Source organism: Anas platyrhynchos, chromosome 1 (assembly GCF_047663525.1).
Source record: "Anas platyrhynchos isolate ZD024472 breed Pekin duck chromosome 1, IASCAAS_PekinDuck_T2T, whole genome shotgun sequence".
Taxonomy (NCBI): Eukaryota; Metazoa; Chordata; class Aves; order Anseriformes; family Anatidae; genus Anas; species Anas platyrhynchos.
Genome location: NC_092587.1, coordinates 102,094,997 through 102,113,735, shown reverse-complemented (window position 1 = coordinate 102,113,735; position 18,739 = coordinate 102,094,997). Strand labels below are relative to the sequence as shown.

Here is an 18,739-nt window from a genome sequence, read left to right as displayed (position 1 = left end):
AAAAAAAAAAGACCAGTAGAGAAATTTGAGTCTAAATTGCCAGCACTGTTGGCATGCCCACTCCAACAATAAGCTGTTGAATTTCTGCAGTCCAGGCTCCTGGAGGCCCAGAAGTGCCAGGTAAATTTGTACTCTGTGCATGCAGCAGCTCTTTGTCAGCTGCACCGTACATTCAGATGAATTTCATTAGCAAGCTCTGCACAATACGGAGTTAAACTCCTCATGCTCAGTAAGTTCAGTTACATATTAGATTTACTGCTTTGCATCTGCCAATGTTGGCATTTCTGTTTAGCTGTTTGAAAAATTGTATGGAGGGTTGTGGCTTGGAGCCCTGAGATGTCTGGTTAGAAATGAACATAAAAAAAAAAATCTATTTCTCTCTCTATATATATTAATTGCACTGAATTAGTATAGTGCTCTCTTGTTCTTACAATAGCCTGGTGACCTGCTATTTAAAAAAAAAAAAAAAAAGAGTTTTGTTGGTGTCACAGTCTTTTACTGGGAGTAGGAGGGGGAAGACTCTGGAGGGCTCAAAGCTTTCATGATTTTGAGAAAAATGGCATTGATCTCTCGTATCCTGCTGGTGTGGGGGAGAGTTCTCACAAATGTCTGTGAAGTGTGGAGTTGTGATCAGCAATTAGACCTGTTGGAGTCCCATCACTCCTCTGTATGTGAGACCCAAAGGTGTGCCCTGAGAGTGGTAAAGAATTAGAAAATTGCTGAGTTTCAAAATACTGTGGTGAACCTGCAGACCTATGCTGGAAGAATGATTCCTCAAGACAGAAGTCAGGGTACTGGAGGCATTAGAAAAGAAGTCTAATTAGTACCTTGGATTGAATAGGTGCCCAAAAGGAAGTGCAAAGTGTAGCTATTAAGCAGATAATAAATTTTGGATATGACAGGAAGAAAGCAAAGAGCCACTGAATGCCTAATTGTGAGCTACATTGTGCTCAGCCTCCAGTTGTTCGCCAGTAGAAGCGCTTCCATCTCTCATGAGTTGTTTGCAGCTGGCCCGTATGTTCCCAAGTAAGGAAGTCCCGATGAAGAGAATTAGATTGTTAAAATCAGACATGTTTGAGCTATCACCTGGGCATTGTTTCGTGCCCCACATATTCCCCCCCCCCAGAAGCTCACCTCTTTGTTCGAGTATGGAAGCACAGCCATGCATGTGGAAGTCTTCAGAGAGAAATGAAAATGTTCCACACCCACATCTGGAACTGTTCAGAAATGGAGGAGCAGAGCTACAGAGGTCCTCCTCAAGGGACAGTTTAATTCAATTTGCCTTAATTGAAGCTGCACAAGCAAACTAGAGAATGTTTCCAGTTCTCCTGGTCTCAGAGAAATCCCACAGCATGCACTGGTTATAAGAGCTATTGTGTTTTATGTATTCCTTGTTCTAAATATAGGGAAATATAATGCATGGTTTAACAATACATTTTCCTTGGTGGAAAATCTGGTTTAAGTAGTTCTATTCTCTCCTGGCCACTCATTTCCTCTGCGTGTAATAGCTTGTCATTCTCTCAATTGCTTATGGATCTGGGCTGTGAACTGAGTCAGTGGAGTGATCTGGGTTAAAAATCCCCCAAACAGGAGAATTTCTCTGTTGTTTTCTGTTTTGTTTTGTTTTCTCTAATTGGCATGGAAGAAAACATTTGTGCTACTTGGCCTAAAATCTATCCCAGGTGAATACTGTGGCAGGCTAAAAATTCCCTTCATCCAGTCCTGTCTAGTCTAATAATCTAATCTGCCTATTTCAATATTATACTTTGTCTATCATATGGTGCTTGAACACTTTATCTTGTCAGTGTAGCCTCTTGTTTTCTAATCCAATTGAGAAATGACAGTAGCTATACGAATGTACACAAATTAAATCTTTTGTGGGAGTTACAGACACAGGTACCTTGTGTCTAGTTAAACTCAGTGCTAAGAAGGAATAAAATGGATGACTTCAGTGGGCTGGGAGGTTCACATTTAAAGGAATACCTCTTGGAATATTTAGTTATTCAATGTGCCAGTGCTGGAATAGACTCTTCATTGCACTAGTTGTTTATGTACAAAAGCCTAAGTGAGGGGAAAGATTGTAAAAAAGATTTTATGTTTTAACTGTGGGATTAAAGGTTGGACTAGGTTATTTCAGAGGCGTTTTTCAACCTAAATGATTTTATGATTCTATTAGCAGAGGTGTTTCCAACTCCAAGAGCCTTGTGGGGAATGTGAGCCCTTCATCAGAAAGGCTCCAGCTGCTGAGTGGCACACCCATTTCAGGCTGCTTTAGAGATGCTTCCCAGGTTGTTTCTCCTCTATAGTCTGGGATAACCAGACTAGGAAGAGTTGTGCTGTTTGCTAGTTTTCTCATAATTTAAAGCCCTCAGCAGTTACATAGTTACCTTGATTTTCTCTTGTATTGAAGTGCCAGAGGACTATAGAGCACCAAGAGTTTAGAAGGATGGGTGACACAGGGGATTTATTTTGTTGTTCTTGTTTTATTGTACTGTTAGTTTTTCTATTATGCAAAACTAGTTGTGCATGAAACAGCACTTTGGGAAAGTGGTATTAGTTAGGAAAAAAAGTTTGTTTCACCTCTACTGCAAGTCAAAATATTACACTACTGCATTTTCAATAGTGTGTCTGGTAGCTGGTGTAACTGCTCAGCTGAAGGTCATTTTGATTCTCAGGTACAGAACAGAGAAACTGGAGGGTGGAGCTGGACACCCAGGCTCCAGTCTCCCAGTCTCCCTCTGCGTACTTAAACTTCGCTTTCAAAATCATTGCTTTAGGCTACTACAGTTGGTCTTTGCTTCTGCTTCTTTTTTTTTTTTTTTCCCTCTTGGCACAGTGTTGTGAATAATAATGAGGGCAATGTGAACTCTCATATACTTTTTCTCTTTTGAAAGTAAATGGGACAGTTATATTTCATACTGCATGAAAGTAATTCCTTACACTATTTGAGCAGCTCAAAATTGCATAAGATTTCCTGCAAATTATGTTATTATCTTCTTTGTTTTGCATAAAATCACAAATTTGGGCATCCTGTCCGTGGTTAGACAGTATAAAACTACCATTTTATCTAGTTTGTGGGTCATTTCCTAGTTGGCAGTATACCGACAGAACTCAAATGACTCTCTCCTAGGAGTGTTTAATATGGTGTCTACATAACATACTGCTCCTTTGGTTCTTTAGAGCTCTGCAAACTGAAATGCATGAAGCAGAATGATAAGTAAAACATGATTTTGTATTATTCAAGATAATCCAGAGAAATTGTCATCTAACATTTTGTGGACGTTTTTTAAACCTGGAAGGAGCCTTTTATGAAGAAAATTTCATCATGGAAAGAAAGAAAAAAAAAAAAAGCAACAACCAAATACTTAAACACAGGAGCACAGGAGGATAGGAGTTTTAATGAACAACACCTTTGGAACACACATCCTTGTTTTTTGAATTTAATGTAGAACATTACAATAATATAAAATTGGAATAATATGTAATCATAAGTATTAGAGGAGTTTGAGGATTGGGGTTTTGCTGTAAATTCTTGGAGAGAGGATTGCCTAAATTGGCTACAGCCGTGCATGCACATACTGGCAGCTCATCGTCTTCTGCTGTCCCACTCCCTTCATCGACACTTTTTTCTTCGCTTGGGCCTTCTGTTCCTTACCCTCAAATGACAGGGCCTGTCTCAGTGACATCGATGCAGACATGCTTTATGCAGTTTCCAGTCTCTATTTGCTGGGTCAGGCTCTGAAAAAGTGAGAACAGCCAAGCCCTCCAGAAGGTTAGCAATTAGAAAGTCACCCTGGGCTCAGGCCCTGCAGGAAATATCACTGCAGAGCCTGTCTTCAGTGACTTGCCCGTGTACAGGACAGAGGGCATGAGGCCAGCCAGGCCTATACAGCAGGCCTGGTGAAACGGCATCTGGCAAGCACCTTAACATGGCCTGTTGGCACCAGGACAGTTTGCAGGATGAGAAGTGAGGCAGTCCAGAAGCAGCAGGAGGCTCCCACCCATTCTGTGTACCAGCTGCAGGTGCATCTCCTGCTCCGTATTTGATGAAGTGTGGCTGTGCAGTCCCCCTGCAAAGCTTATCGAGCTTATGTTATGAAAGGTTGTTGAGAAATACACATTGTGGTATGTCTGCTCAGATATCTTGTTTTCAGTCCTGACTTCTGAGGAAAACAACACAAAATCTCTGAAAAAAAAAAAAAAATCATAATCCTGCTCAGAAAAACTGAATAGATGACTTCTAGTGTGTAATTACCAGATGTAGCTTGATAGAGACCAGGGTTAGATGAAGAGGATGGGGGATGGAAGGAAGAGAGTTCCTATGTTAGAGGGCAAGAGCCTGTTTTGTTTGATGATTTGCCTAACGTGGCTGAAGTATATAAGTAATGTGGCAGTGACCCCCTGCCAAGATGGGAAAGCATCCCAGCTGCTGTTGTATGTGTTGTGCGTGTGTACACAGGAAATTTATTAGAGGCTATTCACACTTCAGCGCAGCTCAGAGATTGCAGACTGTATTATATTGGTTAAATGAAGCATGTAACATTTTATATTTCTTGTACAAGGAATATTCATTCATTTGTACTTGGTTTTGTCATTCTCATCCTTTTTTATTCTTTTGTTTTACTGAAGGTACATGTACATTTTAGGTGTGTTGACTGGGCTTGAACTGGAAGCCCAGAGGACTGAAGTAGCATAAGTGGTTGCAGGAGAACCAACTTGAGTCTGGAAACAGAAAAACACAACTGCTCAATGTTGTGGCAAACTAGGTAGCATTCATTAGGTTGAACATAGTGCTGCATGTACCTGGCAATTCTACTGTTGTGCTCACAGCAGTAAAACTGCATGCTGTGATATGGTGGTTTGTGCACTTACTAATTAAATCTCTGTTTTCTGGGGAATCTCCGTGGTGTACTCTGTATATATGATGCAGTTTGTGCATGCTCTTCTGAGGTAATTAGTCAAAAGTTCATGCCTGATTTTCATTCACGTATCTTTGACATTCAGTAACTTTCAGGTTTTTTGGATGCCATTGTTTTTGAAATATATAGAGATATATACACATATAGATACATATATACATATACTTGCTTATGAGAATGTAAGAATGTCTGTAGTACAAGAGGGCAAAGGCCTATCCAGACCAGTATTCTTTTTTCTGACAGTAGCCTACAAGGTATTAGTGAGGATTGCCTCTTCTACCAAACATGGTCTTCCCTGCTGCATTGCTTGGAGAGAAGCTCCAAGCATCCATAGCTGATGCGAAGAGTCTTCTAGTGGTTTTGGGGAAACTAGTCCCATATTCTTGCTGCAAAGTAGACATGCTGGCGTACAAGCAGCAGTGAAAGATGCAGTGGTTTTTGAAGCTGTACTCAGTTCCACACCTGATATTCACATTTGTTGGGAAAAAATAAATTACTTGCCCATAATCTTCTGAAAATGTAGCCCATTAAATGTAAAGAGCATGTAAAAGCTAATGTCAGACTTGAGTTTGAAGGATTGTTAAATGACTGTTGTAGTAAACTAATAAATGTCTGATCCTTGTTAAATCTTAAGGCTTACAACAGACAATGGATATTTTTCAAAGTTTGCTGTCTGCAATTGTGATACCAGTTCTTCCATAAAGTCTCTAAAATTTTTAGCAAGTAATAGGGTTTTTAGTGTCTGAAATATAACTCTTGGTAACATGACCCTTGTTAGCATTAGCAGTCAGGGCAGTGCATTCATCCAGAGTGATTATGCTTTAAAAATAAGAAAAAAAAAAAACTGCTTTGTATCCTAGAGAAAAATTTTCAACATACTGCTTTGTATAGCTTTAGATTTCTGAAATTATTTAAATGTGTTCTTTGTGATATTTGCATTCATAAAGAATTCTTGTTTTATGCTTCCCTTTGCCTTTCTTGACTGTCAAAACACAGTGATGCTTTTAAAGATTTATAGCAGATGGGTAATGAGTTTGCTGACTGTTAGCTGTAGCCTTCAGAATTTGTTGGTGGAAGGAGGCGGGAATTTAAAAAACAGAAGTTTATTGGTACCTCAATGCAATGAAGACAGGTGATAGAACTCTGTTTTCAATCAAGAAACTTAAACATAAATATGTTATGTTCTGAGTTAGAAAAATCTCCGCTCTTCTTGCCATCTAGTAGTCAAATAAAATCTTTCAGAAAAATTATGGAGATGTCAGATTGTATTCAAGTGAGTACAATGAATCACAATGACATGATACAGTTTTTCAGTGAGTGTGTATTCAAGCTGTATTGCATACACTTAATTTGGCACAATAGCAGCCTCTAAAAAATCAGAAGCAAATCATAACTAATGTTTGCAATAACTAATACTGTTTAGTATTAGTTTGCAATAGCTAATATACCTGTGTAGTTGTGTAAAAAGGGAAAATAGGTCAGCAGTTAACTGGGTTAACTGTTGGAGAAAGATGACAGTCTGACTCTTGCAATGTGTGCTGAAATGAGACAGGAAAAAGCTTATCTTCTTTCCTAACCTTTGTGTAGTCAGCTAGTTGGGGTACATCTCAGACAGAAGTTCAGAGAAAAAGTATGAAAATCTCCCAATAACTCCATTTGAAATCTGTCTACTTCACAGAATCATTTAGGTTGTAAGAGACCTCCAAGATCATCTAGTCTAACCTCTGACCTAACACTAACAAGTCCTCCACTAAACCATATCACTAAGCTCTACATCTAAACGTCTTTTAAAGACCTCCAGGGAGGGTGACTCAACCACTTCCCTGGGCAGCCCATTTGAATGCCTGACAACCCTTTTGGTAAAGAAGTTTTTCCTAGTATCCAACCTAAACCTCTCCTGGTGCAACTTTTGCCCATTCCCCCTTGTCCTGTCGCCAAGCACGTGGGAGAACAGACCAACCCCCACCTCGCTACAGCCTCCTTTAAGGTATCTGTAGAGAGCAATAAGGTCGCCCCTGAGCCTCCTTTTCTCCAGGCTGAACAAGCCCAGCTCCCTCAGCCGCTCCTCATAAGACTTGTTCTCCAGGCCCCTCACCAGCTTGGTCGCCCTTCTCTGTACTCTCTCAAGCACTTTCATGTCCTTCTTGTAGTGAGGGGCCTAAAACTGAACACAGTACTCGAGGTGCAGCCTCACCAGAGCCGAGTACAGGGGGACAATTGCTTCCCTAGCCCTGCTGGCCACACTGCTTCTTATGCAAGCCAGGATGCTGTTGGCCTTCTTGGCCACCTGAGCACACTGCTGGCACATATTCAGCCAATACTCCCATGTCCTTCTCTGCCGGGCAGCTTTCCAACCACTAATCTCCCAGCCTGTAGCTCTGCTTGGGGTTATTGCACCCCAGGTGCAGGACACGGCACTTGGCCTTGTTGAACTTCATGCAGTTGACCTCAGCCCATTGATCCAGCCTATCCAGATCCTCCTGCAGAGCCTTCCTACCCTCGAGCAGATCGACACACGCACCTAACTTGGTGTCATCTGCAAACTTACTGAGGCTGCACTCAATGCCCTTATCCAGATCACCGATATTGAAGAGAATAGTGGACGCCACTAGTGACCGGTCTCCAACTGGATATAACTTCATTCACTATACCTATTTAATAGTGGCTGTTCATGCACCTGACTTCTAATACTATGATTATCAGCTTCTCTGTTAACTTTGTTTAATAAATTCTCTGTTCAGAAGCAAGGGTCTCTCACTTTACGTTTAGATTGTAATGCTCATCAAAGGTCCATATTCTATAAACAATTGTATCTGCATATAGGAGCTGTTAAAATCTTTAGAGGACATATAAGAACAGAGTGTTTTTCCCACATCATTGTTCTGCTTTTTGCTGAGGCCTGAAAATAAAGAGCAAGTTCCCTATAACTGTAAGTAGTAAGTAGGTTATTAAGTTCAGAAACACATGGAATATTGAGTGAGAAAAATGGATGAAGCCAAAGAAAAGTGCTGAATCTGAAAGGAAGAGCATTTTCTGTTTCTTTATGCAGATATCTCCCTACTACTCTCTTCCTCACTTTGATTTCCCGGGGCCCTACTAATTGGACATTGTTGAAGAGGCTGGACTCTTTGAAAATACTCTAACACCTCTGAAAATTAAGCTTTTGGGTTTTGGACTTCCTTGTAAACAGTGAAGTCTGAACATTTTGAGTTATAGTAAATTACCTAGCATTCATGTTTCCTAGGCAATATCTGTATCAGGAGAGAGGAAAAAGTAGACACAAGAAGGAAAAAGAAAAAGTGTAGTTCTTCACATTTTTTTTTATAAAAATTTCCATGATTGTTTGGCAGCTCCTCCAGGGCTGTGCATATGCAGAGGGAGCTCAAGACTCCCTTGGAGTCCTGCCTAGGACTGTTGCCTAATTGTGAATTTGTTTATAATTTCCCATACAAAATGTGACAGAGGTTTAAACAAAAGGTAGGGCAGCAGCATCCTCTAAGTGTATTATTCTTTTTAACAAGGAAGTCTGTCTGTGACCCCTTGTTCTTGTCACTCCATTCCAGCAGACAGTGCCAGCTTGCTCTGAGGCCATTTCTGTAGGTGATAAATACTACCCAAGCTCTGAAATACCCTCCCTACTCCATACATTATTTCAAGTATTTTAATCCCTTAATCTATAAACACATACGCTGTGTGACATCTAAGCAGTTATCTGACATAATAATTCATGTTGACTGTGCATATCAGTATGTGTCGTAGGAGAAAAGTGCCAAGCAGTGGTGGAGAGACAAGGATTTAGGAAAATACCTGGGGGGGGGGAGCAATGTCTTGGGATCAGGGGAGACCTACTTGTGTGTGGCATATAACCAACCTACCACCAGTGTGGCTGTGTAAATTCCTTATGTGAGAGTCATAATATCCTCAGATAAGCACCAAATGGAACAGAAGGGACAAGATAAACTACCAGGACCCAAGTTACAGAAGCACATTAATATTTATTCAGTATCTCTTTATACCCTCTAGTCAACATGACAGATGTAGCTGTGTTTTAAGACATTATCATTCACTGAAAAAGGGGAAAAGGAGGTTTTCCCTCCCTCCCCTCCCCAATAATGTCAGATGTTCGCTGTGTACATCGGAGGAAGGAAGAGGAGAGAGGAGCGCTGGTGGGAGAAGAAGGCAATTATTCCAGAGCCTCCTAGTGGGCACGTGCTTCTTCCTTCCAGCTTCACTGATTTGGCCATGGGCCGGGGGCTCGTGGGACATGGACCAGATTGAAAAAGTGGAAACAGACAGATGGTTATTTGTAGTCATCATGTAAATGTAAATCCTATAAACATGTTTTCTTTCTAAGGGCCTGGAAGCTGTTGTAGTGGAAAGCAGGATTAAGGTATGGATATCTAGCCTAGAATAATTTTGACCCTTCCACCTTTCATCCCACTCCATAAACATTGTTGTTTTATCTCTGGCTCCTTTAAACAGATTTCTGGAGCCTCAATCAAGGAAATTAATTCAGTTTCCATATAATTCCCTGAGTTTACGAGCATTGGTTTGACCAAGGCCTGGATTTGGGCCTAAGCTGGCAGGTGCTGGTGAGCAGTTGCCGTGGTAGCGGGGACTTCTTTTTGTCTTTTTTCCTGACTCTGGCAGGTGCCTGGCGTGGAAGCGTTTATCTTGCCGCTGCTGTTGTTAGACGTTGTTTTCGTTATTGCCATCGTGGATACCTGTAAGTGGCCATGCAGGGCTTTGCATCCCTTAAAGACCGATGTGACAGTTCGCAGACATCTATCTTGTTTGAGCAGCATCAGCCTGTTAGAACTACAAAGAGACTGATCAAACTTTAATTAACTTTTGTCCACAGCACTATCGGGTGCTGTACGTGCAATCTAGCTGTCCTTTCTACCCTCTAGCCCTACAGTGCCCTCCCAAGCAGTGAGGCCCTGGGCTCCTGGAGCTCATACAGTATCGAGGCCATGCATGGCCAAGTGCAAGGGAGCCAGCATTGTGGCCGGCTGGTGGAGGGGAGCAGCCCTGCTCTGTTTCACCTGGGGAGCTGGGCCTTCAGCTCTCCAGCCTTTTGTGTCCATTGTTAAATGTCAGGTAACACCGAGGGCAAGCCCAGCCTGTGTTAACACTGGGCTATAGCAAGGAGGAACAGGAGGTGAAGAGGAGCCTGATGGCGGTGCTTCACCTCTTGTGCTGAATGTGTAAAAAAAAACAAAAACCAAAAAACAAAAACCAAAAAACAAACCAAAACAAACAAACAAAAAACCACCACCAACAACTGAGGAAGACTGGCTACATGAGGGAACAAAAGCCACCCCCAGTGCTGGGAGAGGGGATCCGCTCCGGCACAGTTGCAGTTATTTGGAAGTGTATGGCAATTGTGGATAATTGGCTGAGGAATATTCCACAGCTCTCAACTGCTTTTCTGTTTTCACAGATGATTGTGCCATTAGATATGGTGAATGCACTAAGCTGTGCTGCAACTTTTCCATTTACCCTCCTAATACATGTGAGCTCCACTTCCCATTGATGCTCCCTCCTTCTGTTGCTTTCTGTTCTGCTGAGATCTGCCGCAGTGCTGGGGCAGCTGAGCTTGCTGGCCAGCACCCCGAGATCTCCTCCTTCCGGAGCCCCATTGCTTCTCTCTCAGGGTAACGTTTGGATGTGCTGGGATGGCTGTGCTGATCAGATTAATGTCTGAGCTTTGTGTTATCCATGTTATGTTGTGTTAAAAGCACTGAATCAGAGAAATTACAGCCTGTGCCCTCTATTCTTCAGCTTTTATTTTTTCTTTTCCTCTGTGCTTTTGTTCTTACTCTTTTCCTTCTTTACCTGGCTTTTTCTTTTTACTCTCTCTGAAATTAGTTTTCACTGTTTTCCGCTCTGGGCTGTTTTCTCTCTTTTATTTATATTCTACAAATTTTCTGTTATCTCTCTCTTTCTGTCCTTGCTTTATTTTTCCCTATTTCATTTTTCCCCACCATTTTTGTTTTTTTTCCCAAACACAGAATGCTATAGATGGAAACACTGAGATATATCTATTCAAGATTCACGTATGTGTTGAGGTACAGAGCAAGATTAAGTAAACCCTGTAGCATCAATTTTGTCTTCCATTCAAGCCACATTTGTAGTAGGACTTGGGTAAAGGAATGTGATAAAATCAAATCTGCCTCATATTCTCATATTCTGCTGCTGATTGGAACTTTGCACAGTCGCTGGAATGATTCAGAGAAAGTTAATGTAATTTGCTATGTATCACCTCAAGAAACTGTGTTTGTCAGCTTCATATAGCTGTGTGTAACATTCAGGGAAAATGATTTCCTTGGTATTGCTGTCAGGAGTATAAAGTCATGATGTAGGATCTGCTGATTTTCTGGGGATTTTCCACTAATGGATTTGCATTGGAGCTTTGTAATTATGCAAAGAGTCAAGCCAATAAAAATTAATACTAGTTTGTGTGTAATCATAATGGAAGAAGTTGATGTATCCTGTCTGTTTACCAGTTGCGTGAAAGAGAATATCACTGCCCAGAAGTACTTTTTTTTTCTTTTTTTTTTTTTTTCCCTGTATCATAATGATCACGGAGACACATGAAGATGCTTCCCAAAATAGGTGGTTTTGTATGAACTTTTTTTTTTTTTTTTTTTGTGGTTCTTTCCCCGAGGCTGCTAAAGTATTATCTTTCGTGGCTTTGTTTGAAAAATGGTGTAATTCCAAATAGTCAACAACCCATGATCTTCAGCTTATTACTTCTGTGTTGTGCAGTTCTTAAGTTTATTCCGTTTCATTTTGAAGCTCTATAAATTCTATTTCTGTCAGTTTGAGTATTGGGAATCAAAGGATCAAAGGCATAGAGTGATTTGTAGTAATCAGAAATATTTCATGGTTGAGTCTTTCATTATCTGTTGGGGAAAAAAAAAAAGTATCTATTTGGTGTGTTTCTTGAGAAGAATGTGTTCTGTGTTCTTGCCAGAGTTGCATCCATTGCCAATTGTGTCCTATCAATGCTATCTTACGCTTGAAGAGCAAGACCTAAGTAATCATTCTTTTCTTTTTTTTTTTTTTCTTCCTGTTAGAAAAAGAATTAACTGCCAATTAATTTCCTCCTTCCTTTGGGATCTACCTGTGTATCCCAAAATGCAGAACAATAAAAGTTACCTTGTATGTCATTTTGGGTGCCACACTTATACAGCCTGCTCACCTCAGCCCATTCAGAGACCAATTCTTATATGTATTAATCATAGTTTCTTGTGTCTTATTACAGAACAGAAAAATATTCAGTTCCAAATGTTAAAATGGGGCACATTTTATTAACATCAAAAGCAGTAAATTATCTCTGCTTATGAAATGAGACTGAGCAATTTCTGCTGAACTCTTCCTGACTTGCCCCTTCACTAGGATACGGTGTTTTCTAATTTCTCAGAGGGCCCTGCTTCCATTAAGGGCAAGAACTGTTTTAAAGCTGTAATGAAAGCCATACATAGCTGAAATTCAAGTAGAGGAAATGCCCTAAATTCTATTTCAGTAGCTCATCTAGAGATATTTTCAGTTTTATATTTATAAGAATGTCAATTAACCTAGAGACTAGGACACCCATGGAAGAATAACGATGAAGTGGATGTCATTTTAACACACTGAAGTCAGGTAGTTGGACCTAAATCTTCTTTATAGGAGCTTGATTTACATAAGAAGCTAGCATGTGTTGCCTAATCTAATTTTCAAGCAGCTTGGTGATTTAAATGCTTTTTGCTTTCAATGTTGTCAGACAACACTGGTCAAAGTTGCAAATACATATATATTAAAAATAAATAAATAAATAAATAATGTGGAAGAACACTGGCAGTGGCATGGTTTCAGTTTCTCCTTTCCAAACTGGTGATCAGTTAATCATGTATTGGTGATAACAATAATAGTAGTAAGACTAGTAAGAGTAATAAAAATAATACTCTTAATCAAAGTGCAAGTCAGCAACAAAGTACCAGTTGGGTCACTTCCTTATCTAGCTACTCAAGTTGGAGATCCAAGCAAGCCAGATACTCAGCATGCTGTTTTCTGTTATGAAGAGAACCAATATCAGACCTGCACTACCACTTTTACAGTACTACTTTTCCCATAATGGGAAGTGACCCTGTCAGCACTAAAAAGACAAAAATACTAATGGGTGCTACAGATCTTTTATTTATTTATTTATTTATTTATTTATTTAAATACAGGCTGGTGTTTTTATCTGGAGGGAAAAACAAAAAAAGGCATCTATATCAAATCTGCTTCCATTGAATAAAAAGGTCATACCTCACCAACTTATTTTATGAGGCATTTTGTAGTAAACATAAGATACAAAGTCATCACCTAATAATAGTTGAGCAGTGTTTTGTTGTTTTTGTTTTTGTTTTAATTCTACATATATATATTTTATCCCCCCACTTACAATGATGGCACTCCTAGTAATTTTGTTCTTCTCTCCCTCATTTTCGATGTTAGTGCTACGAGATGACTTCCGCCAAAACCCTACAGATGTTGTGGTGGCAGCTGGAGAGCCTGCCATATTGGAGTGCCAGCCACCTCGTGGACACCCTGAGCCTACCATCTACTGGAAGAAGGATAAAGTCCGCATTGATGACAGGGAAGAGCGGATCAGTGTGAGTACAGCTTGGGTGGTTGTTCACCCAACATATATGGGACCTGCAATAAAGCTGAGTAGCTGAGCATGGTAGACCGTCATAGCTTCAGGTCTTTCTCCATAGCTAATCATGTACACCACTGAAGTGGATGTCAGAAACTGCACGGCTTTGAGTTTGCAGACCCTCGGAGTAGGACAGTCTTGTGCTGTGTGAAGTGGTGGAAGGACAGAGAGAGGAGCCTTGGCTTCTGAAAATGCAGAGGGAGAGAGGGAGAAATATAATGTATTCACCTTTCCCACAGAGACTTCTTGTTGCACTTGACAGTTTTTGTCCGTGACCTTTCCTAAATGAGGCGTAAAAGTTGTTTATTTCTACTGGTTTAAGTGTCCAGCTTGAACTTCCTGAGGCTTGCTTTGTGCACCTGTTGCAACTAAAGTCTGTTAGAGCCTAGATTTGGTTGTGTAAAGTATGCTATTCGATGTGAGCTGTCTCACCTTGGGACTCAGTGGATCTCTTTGACCAGTTTGGCCTTATCTTTTCTAGATCTCACTTTCCCGAAATGAAAACAATATCAGGCTTTATTTCAGAGAGCTGTTTGAAAGATAAAACCAGTCATATCTATGAGATATGCAAATACTCTCTTAGAAAACAAAACAAAACAAAACAAAAAAAAACACTAACTTAGGATTACATTGGTAATGTTGAATTTAGTATAGTAATTGGGATGTATGTTCTAAGCAAAGACTAAAGTTATACTTAAAGAATGATTGTCCCTGAATAGGAATACGTATTAAATAAAGGAGAAAAATTGTTTGATTTTTGTGATGGATCATTCCGTGAACTGAATGAAAAAAGTTCCAGCAGAGAGAATTATCTTATCAAGTGAATAGAAATGATATAACGGTCTGTGCAAACTAATGGGACAAATGAAGGGTGTGTGGACATAATTCCTAATTTTTGAATGTTAATTTTTTTTGATCCTAGTTTTTGAATGTTGTTTTTCACTATTGATATTCATTTAATAAAGTTTTATATTGTATGTAGGGATATGTTATTCATTCAGTGCTGATGTTATTCGATGTGGAAGTACTGTTAGGAACTTGTTCATTGCTTTGGATGCCTAAAGAAGTATTCCAAGCTAAACAATCCAAATAGTTGCTATTTGTGGTATTATGGGCCATCCTGTTTCTGCTAGTCTACTCAAGAATAGAGGAGGAACGTAGAGTGGCAGGGAGATATCATTCCCTGACTCTCCAGTTTCTTTGGCTATATTCCAAGTTTATTTTGAAGCACTGCATTCATGTTCTAACTTTTAACCTGCAATTTTGTTACTTTATTTCTTTCACCTACCCTGCTTTTTCTCTCTATAAATATCCTTTATACCCAAGAAAACATTAAAGCTTGTGGGAGTCAGGTGAATTCTCAGTTTGGGCTACATTCAATCTGTTTGCATCAAGGAGAAGAGAAAATCTGTCTTAAATCAGTGAACAAGGAAACTGTTCAGGCACCAGTAACAATAAAATGAACTAACTAAATAAACCTGAGTGAAACTGCCTTTTTCCTCAGAGAGATGTCAAAAGTGCTTTACATATCATCACGCAAGAAATGCAACCACTCTGCATTGCCAAAGAGGTAGCAAGGAATGAAAGTGTTTGAAATGTAATGCATCTAATGAAAAATAAGGGGATAAAATGAAACACATCTAAAATCAATCAGTAAGATAAAATGCATTCTAGAGCAGCATAATGATATTTAGTTGTATGGGATTATTATTTTTTTTAAGCCTTTTATATATTTACAAACAAAATATTAAAATGTTTAATTTGTGGAATTTGCCTGAGTGTGTATCTTTTTCTGATATCTTTTGTTTATCTGAATTTAAAAATATGTTTCTTGTTTTGAAACAGATACGTGGTGGAAAACTAATGATCTCCAATACACGAAAAAGTGATGCTGGCATGTACACTTGTGTTGGAACCAACATGGTGGGGGAGCGAGACAGCGATCCAGCAGAGCTGACTGTCTTTGGTAAAGCTACTCAAGCTTTTGTTTCCTTTTCACTACAAATGTTATATATTGAATTGATCTAGGTGACTCATCAGAATATGAGACAAAATCAGGTTAACAAAATGCAATAGCATTGCTTAAGCTGCATTTTGTAGCTCCTGATTTTAAAGGCTGGAATTTATAGTGATGGAACGGTGATTGCCCAATATTTTCCTTCTAAGCACGTAGTCTAAATTTAATTGGAGGTCCTTAGTGATATGCATATGCTTAGAAACGGTAATCCAGGACATAATGCTCTCCCTCACAAAATTGCCAAATGTAATTGAGCCACTTCTAATACAGTTGACAATGCCTACTTAACAGAGATTTGGACCAGCATTGCCTATTTAAATAATTACTTATTCCTGTGGGGTTGTGAAATCAAACAGTTGTAGGAGAGCACAGCAGAGCACAGTGGACCAGTAAAAAGTCATTAGAGAAAATCCAAGATCAAGTTTTTGAATGTATAGAGGTATGTCTGTCATCTGTTTTTTAAAGGGCACAAAGCAGCTTTGCATCCTGAAAACCAGGGCATTATTTTGGTTTCTGGTGTTGCTGAATGAATCAGAAATGGATATGTGAGGGCCTAGAGCAAAAATAGAGTAATACTGATTCTAGGCTGGATCCATCCTGCTAACAACTGGATAAGAAGCAAAGCCATTAAATCCTGCTGTGGTACATCCTGTAGTCATGACATTTCTATTTACCATTAGCTGTGGTTCTGTAGGAATCAGTGATGAGGTCTTGAGCAAACAAGAGAAAATCAATAAGGAAAAAAAACCCTCATTGCTACAAATACATACATACAAAAGAGAAAGAAATATCACTAATGCTTCCTCCTTGATAAAATACTGACATTTCAAACAAGACTACTTGTAATTCTAGTAAGATTTTCCATAGGTATCCTGAACTACTTTGTAAGGCAGGTGCTCTTAATTTGTTCACTTTCTGCTTAATATAGTGCACTGGAAAACCCGATCACAAATACTACTGTGTTTGCATGTATGTGCAGTTCAATATTTGTTTGTCCACTGTAAAAGACACATTATGGTATTCACAAAAGATGCAGAAAAGTTTCTGCTTGACAAGATCTGTGAGTGAATGAGGATTTGGTGCTCTCTGGCTGTGAAGGCTTCCACTCTACTTATTTTGTTATGTATTTGTGGAAGCACGTGACTTAAAAAAAGAACTAATATACCTTAAAAACAAACAAACAAAAATAAAAAAACAAAAAGGAATCTCCATCAATTTATGTCCTTTATGTCCTGTTGAGGTTGTGCCTTTATACAGATGTTAAAGAGACATGATGTATCTTCTTCATCAGTTTAAATACTGATAATCTCTGTTATTACTCCCTGTGGATAGCAAGCAGATTGCAGTCCTAAACTACGAAGCCTTAAGAAATCCTTAAGAAAAGAATATGTTAAAAATTTGTTAAAACTCATATAATACAATTGAAGTCTAATTTGCAAATAGGGAACAAAATCAGCTATAAATTAAATTAGAAGTTTTAATTCTTCATTACTGTGTTAGTCTATTTAAATAAAAACTGTATTTAAAATTCCCTTTCCATATGGATATCTTCCTATCTAAAATTCTTGGGTGGCCATCTAAAGGTGGCTCAGCTTTGCCTTCCACCAGCAGAACAGTTTCACTCCTTTCCCGGGGTACAGGCACCAGCTCCTGTGTGCGTGTGTGGGTGTGTGAGTATACGGTGCACTGGAGAGCATTATCCGTGATGTTTACAGGAAGTAATGCATCTACTGGACAGTCCAATCAATCTAAGCATACACAATAAATCCAATAAATCCAGCAACTCTGGGAAACATCAGATTGGTTGTGCATGTTCAGATTGACTTCACTGGACACAGGCAAAAACACATCATCTGTTAAGTCCACAGCCTTCCTGTGCATTCATAATAATATGAATCACAGTTTTGGGAAACGTGTGCAAATAGTGCAAATGTTGAGAAACATATATTAAAAATATCATAATGCTTACATTATTATTCAAGAGCCCAACTTCAACTGTTTTGAACATATTTGAAAATAGGTTTTATATTTAAAATTGAAATATTAGCTAAAAGGCTTAGAAACTGTAATAATGCGGCTGGTAAGCCTACAGCTGGTGCTGATTCTGGAGAGGAAGGTGTATTATTTAGCTGATTATTAATGTTCCTAATGTTTTTCTGAATAACAAACACAGAAAACCCTTTTCATACTGTGAAAGCAGCCTTAGAAAACACACTCCTCTGTAGGAAATGGAGCTGTTTCACACTAGTTCTCAAGCCTTTCCAGGAATCAGCCACTTGTTACTTTTGGCTCTGCAAGTTTTTCTGTAATACTTGAAGTTAATTTCTGCATGTCACTTGTGACAAGTCTCTGGCTTGTGCAGTAAATTTAGCTCGGGGCATGGCCTGTGGAAAAACTGAGTCAGTGTGGTGGTAACTGGTGGCCTAATGGGAACAGCATGGAAGCCTAGCCTGAAAGATTACACCTTTCCTGAGTAAAAAGTAAAATAAAATAAAATAAAATAAAAAGTGCAATAAAACCCTTGGAAAGAAATAGGAAGAGAAAATGAGAGTTTCCCTTATGTAGAATGTATTTACTCAGATGGGTACCCATTCAATAACATTTGCTGAGAGATCTTTGTGAATGATACCTGTAGAGCCCTCACAAAGCAAGCCATTTTCTTCCAACCCCATCTATATGGGAAACATAGTTTTCAACATTGAGGCACTCACCCAGAATGAGGATGCTCAAGCCTACTGTTAGCATCTGTGCAGATTGCATTTCTTTTGTTCCCAAGTCACGATTCTTCAACAAGCAGAAATTTTGTGAAATCCAAAATTTTCACAGTAAAATATCATAAATAAAATTGATTATGTAATCAGTGCTTCCCAAAATTATTCCTATGTTTTGAATATTGACAACGATTGCATGAGATTTTGTTAGTGTTCTCCTTCAAACACTACTGGTAGTTATTGTCTTTTTGAGGCTCCAAGGTATTATCTTGGAGTAGATCAAGAAGACCGAGTACCTCAGAGCCTGAGGTGGCCTTTAAGTAAAGGTAAGAACTAATCCATCAATCCTAACATTCCCCAAAAGAGACAGCACGGTATTTTATTATTATGTACACATATTCTA

The 18,739-nt window shown here is 39.2% G+C and overlaps 1 protein-coding gene across 14 annotated transcripts in view; it reads left to right on the top strand.

Annotated features, from left to right (window-relative positions):
- Positions 1 to 18,739, top strand: part of ROBO2 (roundabout guidance receptor 2) — a 467,458-nt gene that overhangs the window by 299,380 nt on the left and 149,339 nt on the right. For all 14 annotated transcript variants that reach the window (XM_072025826.1, XM_072025824.1, XM_072025792.1 and 11 more), the window contains exons 3-4: positions 13,407 to 13,564; positions 15,454 to 15,574. In XM_072025826.1, coding sequence (XP_071881927.1) covers positions 13,407 to 13,564; positions 15,454 to 15,574 — 279 coding nt within the window. The remainder of the gene's footprint in view (positions 1 to 13,406; positions 13,565 to 15,453; positions 15,575 to 18,739) is intronic.